At 42.4% G+C, this 26,279-nt stretch overlaps 1 protein-coding gene across 1 annotated transcript in view; it reads left to right on the forward strand.

Annotated features, from left to right (window-relative positions):
• ESPN (espin) overlaps positions 1–26,279 on the forward strand; it is a 185,066-nt gene that overhangs the window by 110,319 nt on the left and 48,468 nt on the right. The window contains exons 8-9 of the mRNA XM_066607334.1: positions 19,759–19,923; positions 20,769–20,961. Coding sequence (XP_066463431.1) covers positions 19,759–19,923; positions 20,769–20,961 — 358 coding nt within the window. The remainder of the gene's footprint in view (positions 1–19,758; positions 19,924–20,768; positions 20,962–26,279) is intronic.

Genomic DNA, 26,279 nt, shown 5'->3' on the forward strand with positions numbered 1-26,279 from the left:
GATAATCTGAGGTGATTAATATTGCACAATCAAATTTTACAACGTACTTTATCTCCTTGCATTTATGCAATCTTATACTTTTGTTTTACAAAAGAGCCAGATCTGTGCTGGAAAGGCTCTGCTTTGGTGGGGCTAAATGCTCATGCCAAGGCAGAGTGGCCTGTTGGCTTTCCACCCTGACACCCAGCACTTGGACCACCAACTACTAGCCATACCCTTGCTTCACCCCTGGATAAGACTTCATTTCTTGTTGAGGTGGGACATCCATCAAGTGATCTTAAGGGTGCTATTACATGAGCGCCGTTAACACTCATGTAATAGTGCTAATTGCCGGGGCTACACCTGTGCTTGCAGGTTCAGCCCGGCAATTGTCAGGAAAATGTGAGCTCTAGTGGCCTCTGCTAGCTCCTGTAACAGCAGCCTAAAAATCTGCATCTCTCATCATGTATAGCCAGCTTAACCCCTAAAATACCAGATGTTTTCCCACTGTTCGCTTTCATCTCCACCTTTCAAGAAACATATCCTTTTTTCCCATCAATATAGCCATATGATGACTGTTTTGCTTTGTGAGAGGAGTTGTATTTTAATGGTACCATATAATATATTGGAAAACTTTTGAAAAAAATTTAGTTGAGTGGAATGGGAAAAAAAGTGCAATTGTGCTACTGTTTTTGGCACCAACACTTCACTGATGTGTTATTGGCACTGTCATAGCCAGAAACGTGTCAAAAAAGTGTTGGTGCTGTGGTTACGTCTTTCATTTTTATGGATTAACAATAAAGTTTGTTGTTTTAAAAAAAAAAAAAAATGTGCATGCTGTTGGATGAGCTGGACTTCACTTTCATACATGCACTGCTATATATTGCGGTAAGTTGGGGTCTTCTTGCCACGGGATCGCCCACGTTGTGATACCGGACTGGCCACCTCACTCGAAATATGCTCCAGAGACATGGATTCTCTTCAGCTCTGGCTCCTGCCAGCCTTTATTTCACAGCACATAACAACATAACTTATATATAGTCCACAAAGCTTGGGTTTCATAACCCACAGGGTTCTGTCACTAACCCCTCCTGGGGCATCTGGAGGGCGTCTCTTCCTCCGTCAGACGATGTGACAGACCCAACTGGTCCACACTGGACCTCGGCTTGCAGCCTGTTCTGCACTGCCAAGCTGTAACTTCCGCCTTGCTTCTGGCAGGAACGGGCTTAAATGCAACTCTTTTCCTGCTACACCCATCAGGTGTTAACCCTATCTCTCACTTTCCCGGTATCAGACTGCCTGACTAGCACACTCTGCAGGTCATTGTGATACTGCACCACTACAATATGTTTGGTCAAGCTTGTCCGTGCCTTATCCTGGCTGTTGGAAAGTGGCTGGTGAGCTAGAGTTTTTCTACTATATAGTTACTATATACCCTATATACAGGATAGGGGATAATCTTATTTCATAGGACAACCCCGTTAGTGTTTAACGGAGCTCTGTTTTTAGCCCTTTTACTTTTATCAAGAGGTACATTCACTATTTCCTCACAGTCAACAGGTGGAGACTGAACTTTGACAGCAGGGCAAATAGATTGTAGCAGCTTTGCTACATGGCAGCAGCCGGAGATAAGAAGGTAGTAACCCCAATTAGTCCATATTTCACTTTCAGATAAGTTTAATTTATGAGCTCTGCAAGTTATAATGTGTAACAATTTACTGCGGCGATGGTGATTCTCACTACTGTATTTTATTTCCTGGGGCTATGATCTCAGTGGACCCCATGTACAAGAACTTGTGCCAACATGAAATATCACAGGTGTCCTTTGCTGCCAGTCAGATTTCAGCTTTTGTTTTTTAGTGCAGGTCTGAAGATAGAAAACATTCTGTTAAATATAATGAGTAACCGTACTTCAATGCTATATAAGTAGGTTACACAAGATTAGAGAAATGGTCTTCTTTATATCCAGAAACAGTGCTGCACTTGTCCATGGGCTATGTCTAGTATGGCATCTTACAATAATGAGGCCCAATGTCCATGCGCAGATCTTATTTATAAAATCTGCGTATGGCCCCCGCATGGGAGGTCCATGTGTCTTGCTGCCCATAGGGATGTATAAGCATCCGTATGGCAGCTAAAAGCATGCGGACGTGATTTTTGCCCAGCATGCGGGTCGCAAGCACGGGAAGAAATCGCAACATGCTCCATTTTCCTGTGGATCTGCACACGGACAGCTCCCACGGCTTCCATTGAAGCCAATGGAAGCCGCCTGTATCCGCGGCACACCCGCAGCTGTTTTTGTGCCGCGGATCCGCAGGAGAACAGGAGTTTTAAAAAAAGTGTGGACAGCGCATGCGCGCACCACGCAACCCGTCTTGGAACACTCTTGATATTGCCCGTCCTTCACGTGGATATAGGTGGAAGTTCTGACTATAGGCCTGGTAACTTTCCTAATACAGTGATCCCTCGTCTATCGCGGGGGTTACGTTTCAGAGACGATCAGTGAGCCAATCAGCGCCCAGGATACGGAACACATTCCATCAGCCAATAGTGTGCCATGTACAATCCTGCGTTGGCAAGCGCTAGTGGCGTACTGTATTTCCTGTATGTACCGCAAAATTCTGTGATATAGCGAAAAACGCAGCGAAAACAGAATTATATATGGTCTATCTAAAATCCGCGATGCACTGAAGCTGCAATCATTGAACCGCAATGTAGTGAGGGATCACTGTATTGTGTTAATATTGTATCTTACTGATTTTCGCTTTCACCAGTCACATTTGTATATGCTTAGAAACGCAGACATTAAAACACCAAAGATATTAAAAAACCATCAAGGTGCAAAGTATCCTATTAAAGGGAAGGATGTAGAAAGTGGGTGGAGATCTCCGCTTAGGTGCGATGGCAATGTGTGCTGAGTCAACGAAGTTGTCGTAGGGTGTTGTTCTTGTGTCAAGTTCTTATTTTCATTGTGCCGGTCCTCGTAAGTTCAATGTATCATGTTTTAAAACTCATCCCTTGCATGGACACTTAATGGAGGACGTCCTTGCACAGCCGCTAAAGTAAAAGCCAGCTTCAGCTCAGATAATGATCCCCATTGCTCGATGTTCATTAACTATTAAGTACAGTTCCTTTCAGGAAGGAGCGATCAGGAAAATGACACCGTTATTGACATGATCAAAAGAGGCATGAAAAACTAATGGGCAAGCTAAAGTGTTACCGAGTAGAGCCGGGTACAGAACTTAGTGAAAGAGCCCTGAAGAATGAGCGTTGACAAGCCGCAGCTATAAACAACTGGACAAAGCCCTTTCATTGCTCACATGGCAATAAAGCTTAAGGGATTTAGCCCACAAATAATTTATCCCCTATTGATAACTATGTGATCAGGGGGGGCGAGTGCTGGGACCCTCACTGGTCACAATAAACGGAGCGGTGGTCACACATGTCCGCTGCTGTTCCATTGATTTCAATAGGTTGAAGCACTCTGGCAGTCTCTTTGAAATGAATGGAGTGACCACTGCTCCATTCATTCGGAGACGGTTGTGATGATCGGTGGGTGTCACAGCTGTCAGACTCTCACCAATTAGATAGCTGTGGATAGGGGATAACTTTACTTTGAGGAACCAGCCCTGCAATCTGTTGGGGCACAGAAAAGTATCTTGGCATCACACTCTTACAAAAGCCGTATACAATAAAATCTCGTTGTTGCCCACATCAACCAATCACAGCGCAGCTTTCATTTCTTATACCGCTAATGTAAAATGAAAGCTGTGCTGTGATTGGTTCCTATGGGGAACAAGGAGATTTTGTTTTTGACGGCTTTCCTAATAGTGTGGAATCAGGGTACTTTCCCATGACCCACCCTGTATTATGAAACGTTCTGCCACATTTGTGCTTCAATTCCCCAACGTTTTCAAGTTCTCTGCTCACTCTCGATGATTGGGAAAATTCTTGCTTATATCCAGATACCGTATATATGTAGTACTTTTTACATTTGAGGACTTGTTGCAATTGTTTCCAGTGCAGACAACCTTCTGTAAGCTAAGCACAGCAGCACACATGTGCGGCCTTGAGGGGTGCACGATTAGTGCAGTTGGTCAGGGAAGGGGTCCTTATTAGCTTGTGATGCTAAGGATCCTAAAAAGAATTGGATAGCAGTATTATATATACATTGTATAGCACAGTATTAGGTTACTTTTTTATGCAGCTGTTATTTGGAGTACTATATGGTGCTATTTATTTGTCCGACACTGCGTCGTACAATATATTATTTTGCAGTGCATGGCGGTGGAGGCACTGCATAGCATTATTAGATCATTTTAAAGGGGTTCTAAGAAATAGCAAGCTTCAAAAATCCTGTTCTATTTCCAAGTAACAGACGTACCTTGGGTATTCTCTAGATGCTCTTCCGGTGACTTTGGCTATTGATATGGACTCATTAGTGGAGTGGACAACCATAATTGTGCCGATAGGCAAGCAAGTATCAGCAGTGTGGCAGCATGTCTGCGACGGGCTGCTCGCACCAGCTGAATCCGATTTATTTAACACATATCCTACAATCACCTTCTGTGGAGCTGTCCTTTGACTAATTGTGCACCTTTAAAGAGATTCTGTCACCAGGTTTATGAAGTTAGACTTGAAGCTGAGCCCCAAGTCACGCGGTCAGGACATAATGGCCTTTCCCCACCCACTTCATTTTTCATTTCATGTGCATCAGAACACTAAAGAAATGTGGTTGCATAAGTGGATGTATCCTTTAGGGTGCGTTCACACGAGCGCATAAACGGCGCGTTTTTGCGCCCAATCTTATAAACGTGACCATCTGAGGCATTGGTTTCCAATGTATTCGTTCGCACGGGCGATTTTACGGCGCGTAAAAACGGCAACCCGAAAAAAAACGGAACATATGCGACCGAAATACGCACCAACGCATATTCGTTGGCCGAAAAGATAGTTTGCAAAGTAGGAACAAACGATAATAAGCTTTCTAGCTCTGGTCATGATCGCCGAAAAACGTTCTTTCCGGCGATTAAACGCTGCGCACGTGCGAACGTAAATACGCCTACGCTCGTGTGACCGCGCCCTTAAAGTGGCTTCATGGGTTTTTTTTGCTTTTGCCATTGTATTTTTGCCTCTGATTTTTTCCCATCATCCCTTTCTCTATATAGACAGGCCTTGTGCTGTGTGATATTTGAAGAAAAGGAGCAAAGCTGGCTGCTGTGATAAAATAATTGTGTTGTCAGCTATTGACACACTATGGGGCACTATAGAAATGCTGAATACACTGATCGGATTGTACTCTATTAGCTAAGGTGTAATAAAGCCAGGATTTCCATTTTAAGTAAACTCTCTGTGAAAATGGATGGTTTGCTTATATTAGCCAAAATGCTAATGCTCCTGTGTGCAATTGTGGTTCATTAGTTCCGTCATGTGTAGGGATCACTCTGGACCTATATATTACATGTGACTGAGCAAGTAAGTCATGTTGCATCCATTACATAAATGATACCTGTATATGGCGGTGTCCCCACATGTATAAAGTAATGGGGGATACGTATCAATATTGTCATTGACAACTGCAAAAAATGGCCAAATTCAAATCAAAATGGACAACGAGGGTGTAGAATGCGTGGGATACTTGCAGCTTCCTTGGTTCAAAAATTGACCAGGCTGGAGAATTTATGCCAGAGATAAAACGCAGGATACCATCGGGGGGAAGTGCAATGCTAAACATGGACAAAATAAGGAAAAGTAGGGATATTGATATAGCGACTAAATGCAGGATATGCAAAGCATCATTTTCCCCACAGCCATGTATGGAAGTGAAAGCTGGACTGCAAAAAAAAGCTGATAGAAGGATGATTGATGCGCTTGAGTTGTAGTGCTGGTGAAAGCTGCTGCGTACGCCCTCGATGGCAAGAGTAACAAACAGAGAAGTCTTGAATCGTATAAGACCCGATATATAAATGGAGGCGAAGATGACAAGGCTCACTGGAGGCCGAGATGACCGGGCTCAGGCTCACTGGAGGCCGAGATGACCGGGCTCAGGCTCACTGGAGGCCGAGATGACCGGGCTCAGGCTCACTGGAGGCCAAGATGACCGGGCTCATTGGAGGCCAAGATGACCGGGCTCGGCACACAGATTTTGAGCTGTAGCTGTAGTGCTGGTGAAAGCTGCTGCGTACGCCCTCGATGGCAAGAGTAACAAACAGAGAAGTCTTGAATCGTATAAGACCCGATATATAAATGGAGGCCAAGATGACAAGGCTCAGGCTCACTGGAGGCCAAGATGACCAGGCTCAGGCTCACTGGAGGCCAAGATGACCGGGCTCAGGCTCACTGGAGGCCAAGATGACCGGGCTCATTGGAGGCCAAGATGACCGGGCTCGGCACACAGATTTTGGCCATGTAATGCGAGCAGAATCGCTAGAAAAATCTATAATGCTTAGACAGATAGGTGGCAAAAGACACGATGGCTGATACTGTCACAGCAGATACTGGCATGGATATCACACAACTGAAAGAAGCAGTACCAAACCGAAAAACATGGAGGAAGCTCGCCTTTAGGGTCACCGAGGGTCATGAACGACTAAACGGCTAACAACACCACTACATTGTCATCTACGCAGGAACTTTTTGTAACAGTGGCAGGTACAAGAACCATAAAGCAAGATTTACAATGTAATTATATCAGTTGTCCAACATATTTGCATTAAATAACATTGTGGCACACTATAAATTCCGAATTCAGTCCAGGTTTCTCCAGTATTATTTGAATAAAAGTTTATAATTTGAAAACCTGCCTTGAACAAGTACTGCTCATACAGCTGAAGTTTGTTACAGTGTATTTGTAATTAGTCGGGAATCCAGGATTTAGGATTTGTACTGTTGGCATGTTTTGTTTAGGAAGGACTACACTTCTTATAAACGACTGCACGAGCGCTGGTGTCACCACTAAGGTCTTGCGCAGAGCATTTAAACTAAATGACTTGCTGGCGGCTCTCTGGCTTCTTGTCCGCTTCTCACTCAGCACAACACCTATGGGAAGCGCTGAGCGGGAATCATTTACCTGGAATAAGAAGCCAGCGAGTCAATAAGGATTTTAATCTGTCTGAAAAGTCATCTTAAGCAACTGTGTTCACACTGAACGATTATTGCTCAAATTCGTTCATTTGAACAAATTTTGAGCGCTAATTATGTGTAAATGGGCCTTAATACAATGCAACATACGGCAAGTACAGTATGTAAAGGAAGAAGGACAAGGTCAGCCTCCAAGTATTACTCTACACTGACAGCAAATAGAACTGAAACATAAAGTATATTAGAAAGCTGTGGAACCTTCTCTATATGATCAGAGGATGGGCGCTCTCTTGTTGTTCTAATGAAATAACCTTGCAAATGGTCCTGATTAGAAATCCTGCATCAGATACGACATATCACACATGTCGTATCAGATGCAGAATTTCACTGGGACTGTCATTGGTTACTTATATCAACTCTTTTGGGATGTCTTCAGTGGTGTAATGGATATAGCTTATTCTCTGGTGATCACATCTTTCATGTGATACCACAATCATTGTCAGCAGTACATCTCCCATTTTAAATGGAGGGGGTGTGCTGATGACAGCAATGATACAGTATGGGGTACAAACAATGGCCAGTCATTCATCTCTCATACATTATGAATTGGCCTGTGGTAAGAAAAGTTAATTGTGGACTCTTAGGCCGGTTTCACATGACCGGATTTGAATTGCGGAATCCGCAATCATTACCCGCGCAAATGATCCACGGTATTCCAAACACATTACAAGAATAGAACATTCTCATATCCGCTCAAATGAGCAGATAGCTATTGCGATTTCCACAAGCGGATTTTAAATCGCAGCATGTTCTATTTTTGTGCGGTGTCCGCACAAATGGCTTCCATTGAAGTCAATGGAAGCCGTTCGACCAACGGCCCATCCACAACAATGGCCCATCCACAACATTGCGGATATGTTGCTGGTACCCGCGTCTTTGTCTAGCAACAGCGCTGGAATACCAAAGGTTTTTAAAAAAAATCTGTACTGTGCATGACTGACAGCGAGCCACCACGGTCATCCGCAATGCAGAAAATACATGGTACGCGTTGTCGCCAGTCGGAAACAGGGACAGATTCCGCTGCAGACTCCCGCATGCGGAATCTGACCCATCTATGTGAGACCGCCCTTAGGCTTCCGACACAATAGCATTTTTTTTCAACTGTGTGTAGTCCATAAAAAAAAAAACGGACTACACGCGGACAGTATATGGACCCATATTATTCTATGATGCAATGCACACTACCAAGTTTTTTCATGCAAACACAGACTGCTCGAAAAAACTTATTGCATGCACTATTCTGATCCATTTAATGGATGAGACTCGCCCATTCAAGTCAATGTGGAGAAAAAATGTACAGCACACAGATGCCATCCGCGTGCTGTCCGTTTTTTAAAAAGCTGCAGAAAACAAGAATTGGGCTTGTGCCAGATTTTTTTTGGCTGACGTGAAAAACGCATGGCATACAGAGAAAAATAATGGACAGAGGGACTAAATACGAACTGAAGATGGAGGCCACACAGCGCTGAACATGTATGAAAAACTGTTTGTTTTTTGCAGATGTCACATAACATTTTTTTAATGCAAGTTTGCACCTAGCCTTACTCTGTTCTTCTTTATATATCGGGGTGTAAAGGTAGCTGTTGCATCCAGGCCCTGGTGCCTGAGTGGACCCAAAGTCCCCTGTGCCACATAAAAAGTGACCAGTTTAATTACTTGCACTTGGTAGGTGGGGGCCCTGTTCCAGATATTGCATTGGGCCCAAGAGCTTTAAATTATGCCTCTGTAGGGAAGGAAACCACTCCAGTGAAATCTTCCTATGACGCTTGTCCACTAGGCCTGGCCATCTGCATGCAGTTGAAGTTGGGTCTCTGGGTCCTCTCAGCTGCCCGCCATCCTGGCAGTGCTCAGTTTCTACCATGTTTGCTTCTATATAGTGGATGATGAATTTTACTATCTGCACAGTCTACACCAGAGAATACTCAGTAAACATATGCAATGACCAACTCACCGCCCACAGAGTGTATAGTGATGAAAATAGGTGCATGGAGATCCAAGCCCCTCCAGAAGTGGGCCAATAGCTGGCTCCTGAAACATTGTCTAACAGCACTCCAACACCCCAAGAAAAATAGTTTAGATTTAAAAGTAACTTTTATCACATCAAGATAAAAACAAAGTGGAAGAATAAAATATAAAAACAAGAGGGACCTATTACGCGTTTCAAGTCAACTTATCCTGGCTCTAACTGATGAGTAACAACCAGGATAACTTAGCTAGAAATGCATGAGTCCCTCTTGATTTTATATTTTATTCTTCCACATTGGTTTTTAACTTGATGTAATAAAAGTTACTTTTTGCACAACAGATAATAAATCCCTTATCTCACCTATGCCGATATAAAAAACACAAATTCATAATTTAACTTTTATTTGTGCTTTCTTTAAAACTCTTTGACGAGTCCTATAGGGAATCACAAGAAATATATTACGTTGGCTTTACTACATCCCTGCTTGGACTATGTATCTGCTCGCCTAACTTTCACATTGCATTTACTTTGCTTCAGTTTCAGATTCTGAACCTTGTCATAGAACCGTCCTTGTAAAACTATTCCGTATCCTCCTTGATCTTTACTTGCCCAGAAACAAAGGGCTTCTTTTTCTCTGACTGCATATTTCATTAATCGGATATTTGTCTTTCATTTTAACCCTTTGGCAGCCATCCGTAACACCATACAGCTCCCTTGTTATATATTCAGATAAACTTGGCATACTTTGCATATATAATTGATGGGGTGGGTGTTTAACCTGCTCTAATTAGTCTGAAAAAGCCACAGTTCATCTGATAAACTCTGCATTCTATGGCATCTAGAGAGGCAGCAAAGCTGAGCTTGTCAGATGTAGCAGAGCTGAATTTGTAATCACTATGTGTTACAAACCTGCATGTAAAACACTCAATGAGGAGTTATGACAAGGCACAAAGAATAAGAATGATGCCTTCAACTCAGCTACATCTGCATATAGCATATGCATATATCTGTTCTCTAGTGTAGTAGCTTAGTCCAGTTGCAGGTAAATGATTCAGTCCTGTTTTTGCATGGCACGGTAAAGCCCCACTCCCTCCGATTGGCTAGAATGCTACAAGTGATGTCATGACAGCGAGATCCGATAGGTGCAGGTTTGTGTAATTCATTAGAGAGTTAATGTAATTTGAGAGGTTGGATTGAGTGAAACAGGTGTGCTGTGCAGAGGTGTCATGTAACTCTTGTCACAGACAGACAGGTATTTTCGTGACTGCAAGCCAAAGAAGACACAAAGGTAAGTTCATTTTTTATGTTATTTTAATAGTTTTTTTTTTCATTTCTGATGATTAAACTCTGCAGTCGCCTTGATTTTTAACCTTGAGGCACAGTTTCCTAGGTTAAATCTTAACTTTTTTACTAGTGAGTGATATGTCTGTACATTCTACATGGCTGGTTTGGTGGAGGGGAGGGTTCGGAAGTTTTTTAATTCACAACTTTTTGAGTATTTGCTATAGTTGTGGATTTACTATATTACTTTTATGTTAGATAATAATTCTAAATGGTACTTGTATTGACTGGTATTGTACGGCATTTAAGGTAACCCAAAATGGACAAAATCGGATTCTTTGTAAGATTTTATTTCAAAAATTAATCGATTTTCTTGAGATGCGATACAGGATGGTGCATCCCTTATTGCTAGGTAATATAATTTATGTTTATGCATTATTACTGACAGCATACGTCAGACTTTTTTTAATTCTAATCTAATTTCATTTCTTAAAAGCTATTTTTTTTACTTAAATTATTTTTAATTTCTCTTGTGTCTTATTATTTTTGATGCTTTGAAAAAAGAAAACATCCATTGCCTTTACTCAGCACTGCTAATATACAGTATATTACCAGAAATCTGTTACCGGTTCGCTCCTTGGAGTATACTGTATATTGCAATTTTATGCAGAGTGAGAATTTTTAATATTTTAATATAATGTTTTTAGCAAAAATATGGATTTTTTTCAGCCTTTTTGTGTTTGGTAGTTGTATAGTTGTTGATTATTAATGGTGTCTTATGTTTTCAGTGTAAAGGATGCTTTAATCCTGATCATTTTGTTATGACTTTTTATGTGATTAGACTTAGTAAATAAATGGCTCTCTTAGTTTTGGCAATATGGTAACATTTTAGGATTACTGTGCAACGTAAAGGACATATCTATTATCACTTTCTAGATAAATTGGAAGTATTTGGGTTTTTATTAGGAAATTGAAGCGATTTTGACTATTATAATTTCTGATGAATCGGAGAACTACACCCAAATTACAAATGTCTACAGTTTAGTGCCCCAAATATGCTGAAAACCACATGTTCTTAATTGCGATTTTTTTTTTCCTTGCTGCAGTTTTTAGCTATATTTTTATAGCTTCCATGTATAATACTCATATTGCAATGTACAGTATTTTCATCATAATATTTAATGGCAAAAACCCCCCAGACAGCAGGTGCTGGGCCTGATGGGGTGTGGAATATCCCAGCATGCCCTTGAAACCTCACAATTCAGTAATGCAAGTGGGAGTTTTTATGAGTCCTATTTGCTCCTATAAAACATCTAACCAGTTCAAGTACGGCCTAATGCACCAATTGTACACCACAATAGAGCAGTGGTTGACATTTTTACTTTCTTATAGTGTTTGTAGATAATGGTGTTCAGATAGGGGTTCACATACTTAATGCATATTATAAATTTCTATCCATAAAGCTGCTGTTCTAAAGATATTATATGACATGGATTTCAGTTGGACATATTAAGGCAGTGTGAATTGGACCTGATTGGGTGACTTGGTGAAGAATGAGTGATGCATGACATCCCTGAGAAAAGATGAGTGCTTCCAATGGTCCGAAGTAGGGTCACCATAATGATGCAAGGGGTTGTCAACAGTATTGTGGGAAGACAAATGTCTCACTGTTTATGAATATCACTGAGACAGATGTCCATGTCCTCAAAGCTACTTTTGTCTGGAAGATCTTAATCACCAGATATAGGAGGGGAGAACAAGTATTTGACCCCTGCAGTAGCCCTACTAAAGTTAGCTAGATGATAGAATGTCTGGGAGGGCCATAGGTGGGGGTGCTTAGGCCCAGGCCTGCTCACGGATCCTCAGCCTTATTGTATCATTATTTATCATATTATACATGTTTCTGTGTTATGTCGTGGTTTGCAAGGATTTCTTAGCTAATGATTTGCTAGCTTTGTGAGTAGGTCGAAATAATCTTTGCACCTTAATCAAAATGTCTCAATATGTGGTTGAAACACATGAATGGCACTGAGCTGCAATATCACATGCAGCCCATAGACAAAACCGGTATTGTTTTTTTAAGCAAGTAGCCATTAAAGGGGTGCTCTAGTTCAAAAACTAATTTCCATGCTCTCTATTATGTTCATAGAGTGAAGTCCATACTATTCAAGCTATAGCAGTAGGGGAATATTGCATAAAAGAAATGATACATAAATATCTAGCATTACAGTATGAGGATAATACCCTATAGGAAATTTTGATCAACTGTTGCAATATTGCGAAAAGACGTTCTCCAACTGAAGGTAGTCTGTTATCCCCAAGACAGATAAGGTACCAAAAACAAAGCACAGGTTTGTAGTTATAAGGTACGGCATTTTTCACATGTGGGGCACACACTTGCAAAGGTTGTTGTTATGTGAGCCCAACTCGTACCTTCATAGACTCCTCTGGTAAAGACTACGTAAACTGTAATAAGGAATTTGTTGCTTATCAAATATGTCACCTTCTATATATCAGATGCACTTAAATTAAAAACACATGCGTTGGAACATTATTAGGCTTATTAATCATAATACATCTAATGTGGCTCAATACCTTATAGAAGAACATGGTGGGTCTGGAAGATATTTCAAAATTGTGGGAATAGAGGGTTAAATAAATAAGCAGATGAGGTGGGGATCAGAAAGTACCTTTTCAGAGCCATGAGGCATACTGGATTTTTCATTTAGGGTCTTTTCACACTCGTATTTTGCTTTCAATTGGGCTGTTCCATCGTGGAAACACCAAAACGATAAAAAAAAGTTTTGTTTTTTCAGCCAATAGAAATGTATTGAAACTGAAGACCTTCCAATCAGTTTCCTTATTTTCCATCTCTATTCCGTTTTTCACACTGGAACAATTGCGCACACACAGCAACTCTTTTGTTTCCAGTTCAATAAACAGAACCAAAGCGGATAACAATGTTTCCATTTTTTATGTTGCTGTCAATAGAAAATGGAAACAAAACCAAAGCTATCCATTTGTTTTCCTTTTTAATTTCCATTTGCTTTGTGTTTAACTGCTCCTACATCAGAACAGCTAGACGAAAACACAAAATGCTAGTGTGAACTTAACCTTAGAGTGACTACCCACTAGCGATATTTTTTCTTGCATTATGAAACCAATGATTTTCAATGGTTTCATACTCATTTGCGATTTTTACTCTCAAGCCTTGTAGCGCAGAGAAAAAAATCTGTGATATCATTTATTGTTTTCAATGGGTCCGGCGGCAGCAGCGCCAGCCCCACTGAAAACATAGGTAGTACATCGCAGACTTCTGCCACAACTGTGACAGCTATGTCAGAGGGTTCCTTCATCCCCGCTAGGACCGCAGGAATCCTTTGCCACAGCTGTCGTAACTGTGACAGAAGTCCGTGATGCTATCCCATTGCTTTCAATGGGGTCGGCACTGCTGTGGCCCCATTGAAAGCAGTGGGTTGCGGACAACCCCTGCAGTGATGATTTTCAGGGAAGGGCTTAAAATATAAGCCCTTCCCTGAAAATCTTCCCTAGCTGTAAAAAAGTTTTTAAAAAAATTATACTCACCTAGGAGAGCCGTCCGGCTCTTCTCTCCAGTCCTCTTCTGTGTTCTGGAGGCAGGGGGTTGAAAAATCCCCACCCCCCCAGAAAGTGCTGGTCTCATTGGCCAAGCGCTCAGCCAATCACAGGCAGCACTCAGCCATTGAATGGCAGCCATTGAAAACAATGGGATAGCATCCCGGACTTCTGCCATAGCTATCACAGCTGTGGCAGAAGTCCGTGATGTACTACCTATGTTTTCAATAGGGCTAGCGCTGCTGCTGCCAGCCCCATTGAAAACAATGAGCGATATTGCAGAGTTTTCTCTATGCTGCTAGTGGGTAGGCACCATTACTAACACAAATACTATTAATTTTGAATCTCAAAAGGGAAAAAGATGCCACATTATTAGAAATTATACCTATAAAATATTATTCTATAAATCTATTAGGTCAGCTCACCTGCTAATTCTCTGCTAAGTCTTAGCCATGTGCATGAATCCAATCCGGAGTGTGAAAGATCTTCAGCAATCAAAATACAAAAAGTACGGATCCGGCACGAAGCAATGAAGTTTAAAAGGCCATTAATTTATTGGGAAAAATCTATAAAAATACACAGCCCACAAAGCAAGTGAAAAAAATTGCATGCTTTGGACATGAGTCCTTTTTCACAGCATGCCTTGTGGGCTGTTTTATTTTTTGTATTTTTCCCAATAAATTGAAGGCCTATTCAGCTTCATTGCTTTGTGTTGGATCTGTGCTTTTTCTATGAAATATTATTGTAAATGATCCAAAAAATGGTTGTTATACCATTCTGACATTGCATCTTATTGCACACAGTTTGGTTAATATATGTGCGGAAGGTGATTTTAATTGCCTCTGACATGTGGCCATGTCATTGTTTTGCTTTTAATTTAGATTTCAATCGTAATGCTCTCTGTCTCTGATGCTAACTACACCTAGACTGGGTGAGTCTATGCACCACATGTGGTTTCCTACTGGGGGCTAGCAGGATTTTCTTGCTCTGTTTAAAACCTCCTTTCTGGACCCTCATCTCTTGATCAGAGTGGAGAGGGGTTGCAAAGAGTGTCTCGTGCTCTGGAGGACCAGTCCTGTCCTACCTTACTCAGATAGACCATTGATATGAATGGGCACTGTGTAATGCTTGGTATTCCCTGTGGTGGCGCTGCCTGGAAATTGAACACTTCCTGCTGGATTCCCTACAGATTACCACTGATTGCTGGGTGTCCTAGCAGAGAGCACTTTGTAATCAGCTAACTGTTAAAGGACTCTTCAAGGAACCATTAAAGTAGAGAAAGTCCAAAGCAGAGTAGGCGATCAAGGACAGTTGTAATGATGAGAGCTGTAATAGTGGTCATTAGAGGCGTAACGTGAAGCTCCTGGGCCCCAATGCAAAACCTGTAACAGGGCCCCCAACTATAATGCTTTATTCATAGTACTGGGCTCCCTATATGGAGAAGAGAGGCCTTATGGGCCCCCTAAGGCTCCTGGTCCCGGGTACAACCGCATCCCTGCATCCCCTATAGTTACGCCAGTGATGGTCATATTTGTTTCTATCTGGCTTTCCCAGAAATAAATATAAGTAGAAAATATGTAGGCTCATTGAGATTTCTGTACACCTATTATATTTTTAATGAAGTTGTGTTGGACGTTGTATGATAAGTGGGCTCACTACGGTCACCACAACCAATAATTCCTTGTGATATTATCTCAAAACGGCCTAATCCACTGTACGCAGGAGATGGGTGTATGTTAATCCACATCCGTGTATTATTGAATAATTAGTTATACAATGTTATGTATAAATCTAACACGCTGATGAACTTTATAATAAACCTCTTACGTTAATCAGTAAAAACATAATCCAGTTCTTGTATTAGCTTTGCTGATAAGCCAGCAAAATATGCAAAAAGTAGATTTTATGTGCTGGCCAGAATGTCTCATTTACTTGGCTCAACAAATGTGTTTGCCTTGGAATTTACTTCACACATCATCCTAAGCTGCTAAAGAGTAGCTATGCTTTTAGAAAACTTCTGACATTTCGTAGAGATGTGTCAAAAGTATTGATTAGTAGGGGTCCCACTGCTGAGAGCTCCACTGAATGTAGGACTGCAGCACTCATCTGAGTGCTGTGCCCCCTCGGGTATTATGGCTCATTTTCGCCTGCTTCCAGGAGGTGGAGATGGCCCACATAGAGGTGTATAGAAAGCACTATTCACCTTTACTAGGCCAGCTACTGGAAGCAGCCGTAAAAGCCAAGATAGGCGATTGGGTAAGCATTTGAGTAAGCACTGCAGACCCCACATTCTAGTGACCAGTGGAAGGCTCATCAGCAGGACCCCTGCCAATCAATACTTTTGACATGTCTCTATGAGACAAGAGAAAGCATATAATTACTCTTTAGCATTTTAGGATGATGTGTGAATTATGCAGTAATTTGGTTTTAAGTAAATTCCAAGCCAAACACATTTGTTGAGCCAAATACATGAGACATTTTGGCCAACACATTAAATCTACTTTTTGCATATTTTGCTGGCTTGTCAGCAAAGCTAAGACATGTAAAAAAAAGTTATCTGAAACTTTACAGTAATTACTCTTTAACTGTCTCAGCACTAAACCTGCATGAGTTATGCTACTGCCCAGCACAATTTTCATCCAGAATGACCAATTTTGGACATTGACATATGCTGTAACTGCAGCGAACTGAAGTTGACAGAAGTGTAGCCCGAGTGGTGGCACAAATTCTAACAGTGTCAAAGTGCTTGCTACTCTGCCTAGCAATGGGGGCTCGTGCAGTAGGCGGATTACAATAGGGCCCTTGCCAGGCTGTCTGTAGTTTGTGTAGGGTCCATGTGACACCAGTGCCTTTTAGTCTTATGCGACGATGAAATAAAGAGTCCAGTCCCAAGTGCCTTAGTGAAACCAAGTTCTTGGTGGTTGAAAGTTCTTGGTGGAGGAATGGAGGGAACAGGCCAGACTCTCTTGTAAACACTGTGGCCCATGACTGAATGGGAACAGGTTAAACGTACGATTGCAGTGGTTGAAGTCCTTCCCCCCCTGCTGACTCCACAGCTAAATTTCCTCCAAGGCTCCCCTCTAGGCCTAGGCTAGGCACACTCGAGGCCTGGGGATAGACTTCCTCATTTTACTCCATATCTGGGCTCCAGCTCTTTTCTACACTCACACCGTCTCTTATACCATCCCCACTGACCAATCCTGAGCTAAGAGGAAATGTCTCCATCCAATTCCAGGGCTAGACAGGTGACAAGAAGAATTCTGCAAAGTCATGCAGAAACATACAAAACAGGCACCAGACATTAACTGTTCAGTGACCAGACATGATCAATACACAAAGCAAAGCATGAGTACTAGAGATGAGCGAACGTACTCGGTAAGGGCGATTTCGCAATCGAGCACCGCGATTTTCGAGTACTTCACTACTTGGGTGAAAAGTACTCGGGTGCGCTGTGGGTGAGCGGGGGGTTGCAGAGGGGAGTGGGGGGGGGGGAGAGAGAGAGAGAGAGGGCTCCCCCCTGTTTCCCCGCTGCTACCCCCCACTCCCCTCTGCAACCCCCCGCCCCACAGCGCACCCGAGTACTTTTCACCCGAGTAGTGAAGTACTCGAAAATCGCGGTGCTCGATTACGAAATTGCCCTTACCGAGTACGTTCGCTCATCTCTAATGAGTACACATACACACGCATATACACATAGACAAACATATACATCACAGGAGGTAGCTGACAAAATGCTGTGGGGCCCCAACTCTGGGGCACTACATAACCATGCAAACACGTAAGAGCTATTAAAGCAGCTAAAAAAGATCAATTCAATAAGAATTATGCTGCTTTGCCTACAACGAAAATATAAGTGCACATAACAGGTCAGGTAGATATAACATCAGGAGAGGCAGAGATTGTATACACACTGACTGCAGATCTGAGAGCAGTATTAGTACAGGGAAGCTAAGCCTGTGAAGACAGTCCCTCTCCCACAGCTAAAAAAACCCAGAGAGAACCAGACTGTCTAACAACAGGCAGTGAATTGCAGAGGGACTGCACTTTAGCTTTGATTCACAGTGGTAAAAGAAGAGTTTTTAACAAAAGTATGATGAGACACACACAGATATCATTAAATGATCAGAAGTTGTCAGAAAAGCTAAGTACGCGTTAAATTTAAAGTGTATTGTTGGGTATGAACCAAGTCCAAGACACTATGTGAAATTATGTGTGAAATCACTGTCTTCCTTACTACTTTTTTATTATGATGAGATACAGAGATGGATGTAATTGATTATTTACTTTATGTGATAACCTAAGGTTCTGCACCCATATCTTTAATTCCTTCAAAGGTGCAATCTATTTGGAGTTTTGTGTTCTTGATGTGTATTTTGAACTCCTTCAAAGGTCGCTGGTTTCCTTTGCTTGTCAGTTTTAAAAAATAAATGACTTAATACCTTCCTATTAAAGTGGATGTCTGTTTTTGAAAACACATTCTAAAATATGCTATTAAGCCATTCTGACCTCTCTCACTTAGGGTACTGGTGTATCTTGTCTCCACCAGAAGAATTGGTGGAGACAAAATGCATGCCCACAGACAATGCCCACAACTTGATGAATGGGTGCCCATTATCTTCCCGGATGCAACATCCCATCTCCGCTCCTGCCGACCCTGTCACTCTCCCCCTGCCTGGGTGCTATGTGCACTCTCGCTGCTGGCAACCCTGTAAATGACTTTTCTTGCTGCTCTCCCATTATTCCCTAGCCGGCTTCAGCTCTCCCGTGCGCTTTGCCATCTCCCCTCCTGCCTTCGGCACTGTCATTCTTGCCCATCCCCCCCCCCTTCCCCGCCATTCCATCTCCGCCACTGTAACATCATCTCTCCCTCCTGGAAGTTGTCGCCTACTGGCTCCAGCACAGTGCATTCCCCATTGAGACTGTCCCCGCCAGCCTCTCATCAGAGCTGCAATGTGTCCACCGCTTACAGGCTTCCATCCCCTCACCTGTCACTGGCCCTGGCGCTCTGCCTTCTCCCCTCCCTGCTCTGGTGCAGTTGGTCAGCCTCTGTCAGTCTCCTTGCCGGCCGGCCTCGCATAATGGCTGCAATATGTGACGGCAGCGAGGAGACTGACAACGCAGGAGCTGGAAAGGGGACAAGGGAGAGCGGCGGAGGGGGGAGTGACACGAGGCAGGAGGGAAGATGATGGGCATCCATTCTCCTGCCCAGCCAATCAAGTTGTGGGCGTTGGTTGTGGGTGTGCATTTAGTCTTACTTAGTATCCTTGGCTATTAGCCAAAGCACAGAACAGATCAAGAAAAATATTCCTGTCTCTGGATAACCCAGCATTTCATGGATCTAACATTACATGGAGAGTCAATTGCTTTGAGTAGAAACTATGTAATGCTTTATTGCTCCTGTGGAGGCAGTGCAGGAAAATTGTACACTTGCTTTCAGTTTTCCACACAGATTCCAGTGAAAGATATGGGTACCAGAAGCGGCACACCCTGTGATCAGCTTATTGTCAGAGTATCCTTCTTGACTGCCTAAAGTGCCCTTTATGTTGACCTAGGCATATAAGAATGTGTATACCTGGAAAACTGGTAGAGATGTCAAAATCTTATCTAATAGTTGACAATCTAAATATTTTCTGGTATAACTGATGGGCTAGTATAGTTAAAGTTAATGATAAATTCTACTGTAGGGATTTTGCATTCCTAGTTGACTTATTGGCATGAACTTTATATCTGGACATGGTACATCATCTCAGGTGTTTTAAGTCATACAAGCTTATCAGCTGTGTCTTGTTTTATTATAGTTGACGTCACGTGAAGGCAGTCCAGAAGGGCTTCGAAGGGCTGATTCCTGCAGGAAGTCAAGGAACTTCAATAAAAAGCCCAGCACTGGGGATTACTATAAGTACCTAGGGCAGAACACTTCAGAAGCACCACCAGACCACAGAAGGATGGCGCACAGTGAGGAGGTACGTTGTTGAACAATAGGTATATTTTCAAAAGATTTTATGGAAAAGTATTTTTTGATAAACACCATAAAGTGTTTAAGATTGACGGAAAACAATGAATGGAGAAATCTGAACAGACATGGTTGGTTCTGTCAGAGCAGCTATAGAATCACAGCTAAGCTATGCAAGATTAATAGAACAAGACAAAGAAGAAATGCCAATTTCAAAAATTTGCACGAAGACATCTGAAGATTTCTGCCTATACCTTCTTTGTGTAAAGAACCTCAGAATTCAGACAGTGAACCTAGCATAGCTATCGTAGGTGAGAAGGTAACAGTTGCACCTTGGTCCTGGCTCAAGGTTGACTCAGCCTTCCATCCTTACGAGGTCGGTAAAATGAGTACCCAGCTTGCTGGGGGTAAAAAGATGACTGGGGAAGGCAATGGCATACCACCCCGCAAAAATAGTCTGCCAAGAAAATGTCACGATATGTTGTCACCCGAGGAGTCGGTCATGACTCGGTGCTTTCACTAGGGGACTTTACCTATCTGCTTGAAGGTAGCCAAAGATCCCATTTCTTCATGAGATGGCAACAGTATTAAAACCGACACAAGCTCAAGAGCTTCAAGTTATGTGTCTACCAAAGCAAGGAACTTTTCTCATACCTTGAACTCCCAGGTTTAATGTCTAATCTATATCTACCACAGTTGTGGACAATTAGTTGAAGACAGAGTTCTTTATTATGTGGTTTTATGATCACATTTTTGGGCCATGCAAAAATAAATGTTACATTTTGGTATGTATGTAATTAATGTCTATGTCTATGTACTAAACTGTCAATGTGATTGATACTTTCTTTATTGAAGGGTTCTCTTCTCTCAAATGAAAGCGTGCACAATGGTAATGCCTCCGATAAGAAACCCATGGGGAATATACCACCACCTCCAATTCCCCCACCTCTTCCAGAAAACTTGTGTTACCCACCGCCTCCACCTCCCCTGCCAACAGAGGCTTCTGTCTCAAGCTCCATGCAGCGACGCTCTTCCAACTCTACAGGAAGTAAGTTTTTGAATAAATCATTCCGCTTTGGAGGCTGGTTGATGTTATACATTAGTCATTTTCAAAGTTTCCTTATCATATTGTGTGATTTTCTTTATTCTGGTGTAGTCTTTGTGTATGTTTGTTAATAGTGTCCCTTCAAAGAACAATTTAAAGGCTATGTTTAAGAGGTTGAACCAAGTTTTAAACTTATCCGCTATCTTGTTAATAAGGGATAAGTGTCTGATTGGTGGGTGTCCAACTGATGAGACCTCCACCAATCAAGTGAATAGTGTCCTGTGTTCCCATATATGAATAGAGCGGCAGTTGAGCATACACACTGCTGCTCCATTCATCTTTATGGGACTGCTGTACAGTTGCTCTTCAGCAACCCCATAGAGATGAATGGAGCAACAGTGTGCATGATCGAGCCGTTCCACTTATAATGGGGATATGAGACCCCCTTTCTCATGATCTGTGGATATCTCAGTAAGCCCACCATCACCGATAAGATAAGGGATAAGGGATTTGGATTGCCATGGTACCTGCAAACAAACTGTGTAGTTTGATACTGCAGTCACATTCCTCTACTTCTGATAATTTCCCAAGTGCATGTTAGCACAAAATAGGGCAGCTAGCACAAGTAGAAATTATGAGAATGCAAGACTACAGGATTATACTACCAACCACTGTAGAAACACAATTATTATGAAATGTATGAAATTACAATTAAATTTCTTGAGAGTCAAAAAATATTTGGGTGCAAAAATGGACACTACAAGTTTTAACATCACTTGTACAAAAAAGTTTATGTATCACAAAGTAAAAAAAATAGTTTATGTTACATATTTGTTGTTCTTCTGAATCCTCTTTCCACTTTGAATCAGTTAGAGCTGGGACGTTAAGTTCTTGTTCACTTGGGAGGAGCTTCCTCTTGTGCTCGTTGTCGCCCTCTGCTGAGTAATAACTTTGCATGAGTTGCCAAAAAGTGTGTGAAGAACCTCACTAACTGCTGTAGCACTGCCCTCTAAGGAAAGAATATGAATAGGCATAAATGTTTATAGTGAACTATTACAGTTGCTCTTTAACCAAACGTTTTTTGTCTGTCTTCACATAGTAGTTTATTTGATTGTAAGTTTCTTTGTGCTGCTTTCAATTACTAGATTGATTTTTCCTGCAAGCTGCCTCTAGAGACTGTATCTAGTATTGGGTCTTATTGCCAGTATAGTATGGTAGTAGTAAAATAAATTCCAAAGGATACAAGAAATTTAGTTTGGCATAGATCTGCGTAATATGTTTTCAATAAAATGGAAACATTTTGGATGCTAGCTCTGTCCAACAATCTCCCTGTAGGGATTTGCTGATATTAAAGATGCGTTCCTGATCTTAGCATAGGCTATGAATATGTGATGGAAGGGGTTTGACCTCCCTAGCAGTGTGAAGGAGTTGACACATTTGCAGGGGACTCCAGCCCAGGTCACATCATCATCCATATCTATGTAGCTGTGTCTATTATTATAGCTGAGCCAGATTCAAGTGAATGTCTCTGATCTGTGACTTAGGTCTCTTTCACGTGACCGTATGTGGTTTTACGTTCGGCCATACGTGCTGAGAAATCGCATGCATGAAAAATAGCCGCAATTGAGTCCCAATCTTTAGCCACGTATTTTCTGCTATTTACATGGGCAGCTGCAGCATATCGGCAAAAAAATATGCTGCAGCGCAGAAATCCCCGGAATGGCTGCTAATGCTTAAATAAAGCCAGCTGTCTTCTTTTCCCAGTGTTGGATGCAGCTAAACTCCCTCCCCTTTTTTTAGGCTCTCATAGGAGTCTATGGGAGCTTCCAGTGTATATTGGCCAAAAATAGGGCAAGACTTATCTTTAGACGCAGCTTATAAAATCAGTGACTGAAAAAGGCCGCCGATGTTTTTGACAGCGCAATTTTTTTTTTACGAGGCTAAAAATCGCTCATCTAAATGAATACATTGGAATCCAATGCTTCAAATGGTCGCGATTTTTGGACGCAGCAGAATAGCTGCGTATATTCGGTCCTGTGAATAAGGCCTACGTTGTATTAGCAGCTAAAGCCACATGGACAAGAGTGGCACTGTGCCATTTAGAACCCGCAAAAGGATACGTCATTGATGTTAAATTCAAGGAGAGGATATGATGCAGATTTTTAGCAATGCTTTTGAAAAATCCACAGCATGCTACAGTATTAGGAAAATGAATCAAATTTGAAAATCCGTGCAGAAATTGACCTGCAATATGGATTTGAAATCTGCAGCATATAAGTTTACGCTACAGATTTTCACTGCAGATTTCTCCCCTTTCAAAAAGCAGGTAGCATTCCGCAGCAGAAGCCGGAGCAAAATCCACATGTACTATATGCATGTTTTGCTGAGAATCCGTAACGAATTTTGCCAGACGATCTGTGGCGCATCAACAGCAGGTTGTTTTCACAGCGAATGACATTCCATGAGGACATATACTTAAATGGATTCTCATGAACTTATTAAGTCAGCAATTTTATCTATCGGTACCCTGTGGTCACGGAATCTCAGTGTTTCCGAAAAGAAAAAAATTTGCTCCCATAACAAAACTTAGAGGACACGTTATAGTTGTGATAAACTAAATTTCCCTAGGCCATAAAGGGTTGCTTTTGCAAATATGTTGCTTTAGTTGTAGCCCAGATGCTCATATACATGTCAATGAATGGAAATGTACAAAATCATAGGTCGGTATGGTAAATAGTAAGGCTACTAAAATAAAAATTAAATCACACTTGCATGAAAATCACATCTGCATGCTAGTGCGATTTTTATTTATTTATTTATTTTTTACTCACATTAAGAATAATGGGCAATGTTACCCAAAAGACATTCTGAGATTTTTCTATCTCAGACTCTCCGTCCAAGAGAGAAATCGCTCATGTGTATAAACATATAATATAGAATGGATCATTTTCTCATGCGTTCAGTCTATATTGCAATTGGACGGAACTTGTGAGAAGAAATCACCCATGTAAATATGATCTAATAGTTAGCCTGCTTATGTCAAGTCTGGAGTATTCTCTGATATATATCTATAGTGGCCCAGTACATGCTTTCCTGGCCCCCTCCATAATGTCTGCTGTCTGCCTGTGAATGTATCAATTCTATCCTATCACAGGGTATGAGAGAGATTATAAATGTGAGTGACTGAGAGTTTGGTTCCGGGTCTTCAACCTGTGTTCCATCTTGGTTTCCACCTAACACAGAGGCACATGGGGGCACCTTCAGCCCTCATGTGTTGAAGATGGAAGAAGAGGAGAGGTTTCCCGAGTGCAAGGACCTCCATGGATTGTAAGTGAGCCCCAAAGAGAGAGTGAGCAGAGAGCAAGTCCAGTCCGTCAAGGCCTATTGCAGAGGTACTCAATTGTCTGTGTTGCACGTCCGCGTGTCCTGAAGTCTGGGACCGCCGGTGCAGCTACTTGTCTGACCAAGAGTCTGTGGAGTGACCTTACCCTTATCCTCCTCTGGAGTGTTCACCGTCCAGGAGCAGTACCTGACAGATAACTTGGACTGCAGGACCGGTATCATCCTGAGTTTCTTCCCTGACCTCAAATCTTCTGCCTTACCTGCACTAGTGTGTCTGTTGAATTTGTGCCTTGTATTGCTGAAATTTCCAGTAAAGTTATTTCCAGGCCCTGACTGTTCCCAGGGACATGCGATACTTAAACTGTCTGTGGCTAATTTATTTTCCCCGCCAATGGTCATGCCGTGGGGTATAGGAACGGTCGCATCACCCGTGACAAATCCTTCTACACCTGTTACCCTGTTTATTGGGCATCCCCATGCCGGGGGTGTCCGGAAGAGGCCTAGCGCTGCCCTGGCCTTGGCTACATGTGTCCCCCCGGGAGGAAGTCTGCTAAGTGCCCCCGTGACAAGGGAAAAATCAAAGTACGGAAACATGAAGTCCACAAAAGTTCAGGGCTAACACCATGTCTTACGAGACAAATGTTTACTGGGCTCCTCTGCTTCGGAATCTGTAGAAAATTCAGTAGGGGTGACATCGCTCTCCCAGGATCTGATTCCCACTGACGAGCCCAATGAGGGACTAGCTCTCAAATAAGCATTTACTTCGTCATCCTCTGTGGTGCAGTCCTCTCCTTCTCGGACTGGCTTAGAACAGTCAGGCGACTGCCGCCGTGGGGCTGTTAAGTTCAACGGGTTAGAGTTCCGTAAACGTCCCTTTGATCCCCTAGGAATTGCAGAAAAGTCTAATGGTTTCCACCAGGTCTTTCTGGTGGCTTCTCTTTCCGGACATCCACAAAAATGAAGTTGAAGATAAAATTGGAGTCCCCATATTCCTTCACATGAGGATTAGAAATGGAAGCAATGAGTCCTTAGCCTCTACATTGTCTTTGTTGATGAGAATCAATGGAGGGTACAGGAATTCTTCAACCCCCTCAGGAGTCATAAATTTATGAAAAGTTCGGGCCCTTTTTCCCGAAGCAGGAGAAATTCGAGATGCATCACGTTCAGCCAGTATTATAGAAGAACTGACTCTGGTGGCCTGAACAACAGGTGAGAACTTGCGGCTGGAAATAGAGGCAACATGTTTCTCACCCTCCGGGGTAGCAACAGGGTTTACTGTTTCTTGAAGTCTTTCCTTCCTAGATGGAGAAATTGTAGGGCACAGTCCTAGCAGGTCCAGCCCGTCACCCCTATAAAATCTCGGTGGGCAAGGCATGTAACCTGCAGGTACAGCTCTGTAAGCACTGGCGGACATCCTGTGCACAGGAGAATTCTCACTCTGAAGAAACTTCCTGTGGCAAACTCACCAGACTGCTCCACTCCTCCCCTGGGCGGCACTCAATGCTATGCTGTTCTGCTGTGGGGCTGTCTCCCCCTACTTTTTCCTTAGCTATGGTTGGAACAAAGTGGCTGGAAAATTTTGCGGGCATATGTAGTGCACAGGAAGAAGAAGGTTGGGCGCCAAACAGTCCAGTCTTTTCTCCTCATTTTCCTGAATAAAATGCAATGAGGGTAACTCTACTTTATATAGTAATACAATACAGTCTTTGTACGATGCCGCATCAGAGATACATATGCAGGTTGAACATCATCACTTTTTCTCTGCATTTCTATAGCTGGTCAAACCTTGTCCTTATGGATGGCTCACAGGGTTTCTTTCTTGCCAGGAAACTTGACTTCGGTGCAGTATCACTCGCTACCATGTACATGTGGCACAGAGGCGTTTTATCCTGTTCGTGATGCCAAAAACTCATCCCTGCAGCATCTGCCAAGGAGACAGTGGGGGTTATAGATGCTCACTTGTCACAGTGGCTCTACCG

Source organism: Eleutherodactylus coqui, chromosome 6 (genome assembly GCF_035609145.1).
Source record: "Eleutherodactylus coqui strain aEleCoq1 chromosome 6, aEleCoq1.hap1, whole genome shotgun sequence".
NCBI lineage: Eukaryota > Metazoa > Chordata > Amphibia > Anura > Eleutherodactylidae > Eleutherodactylus > Eleutherodactylus coqui.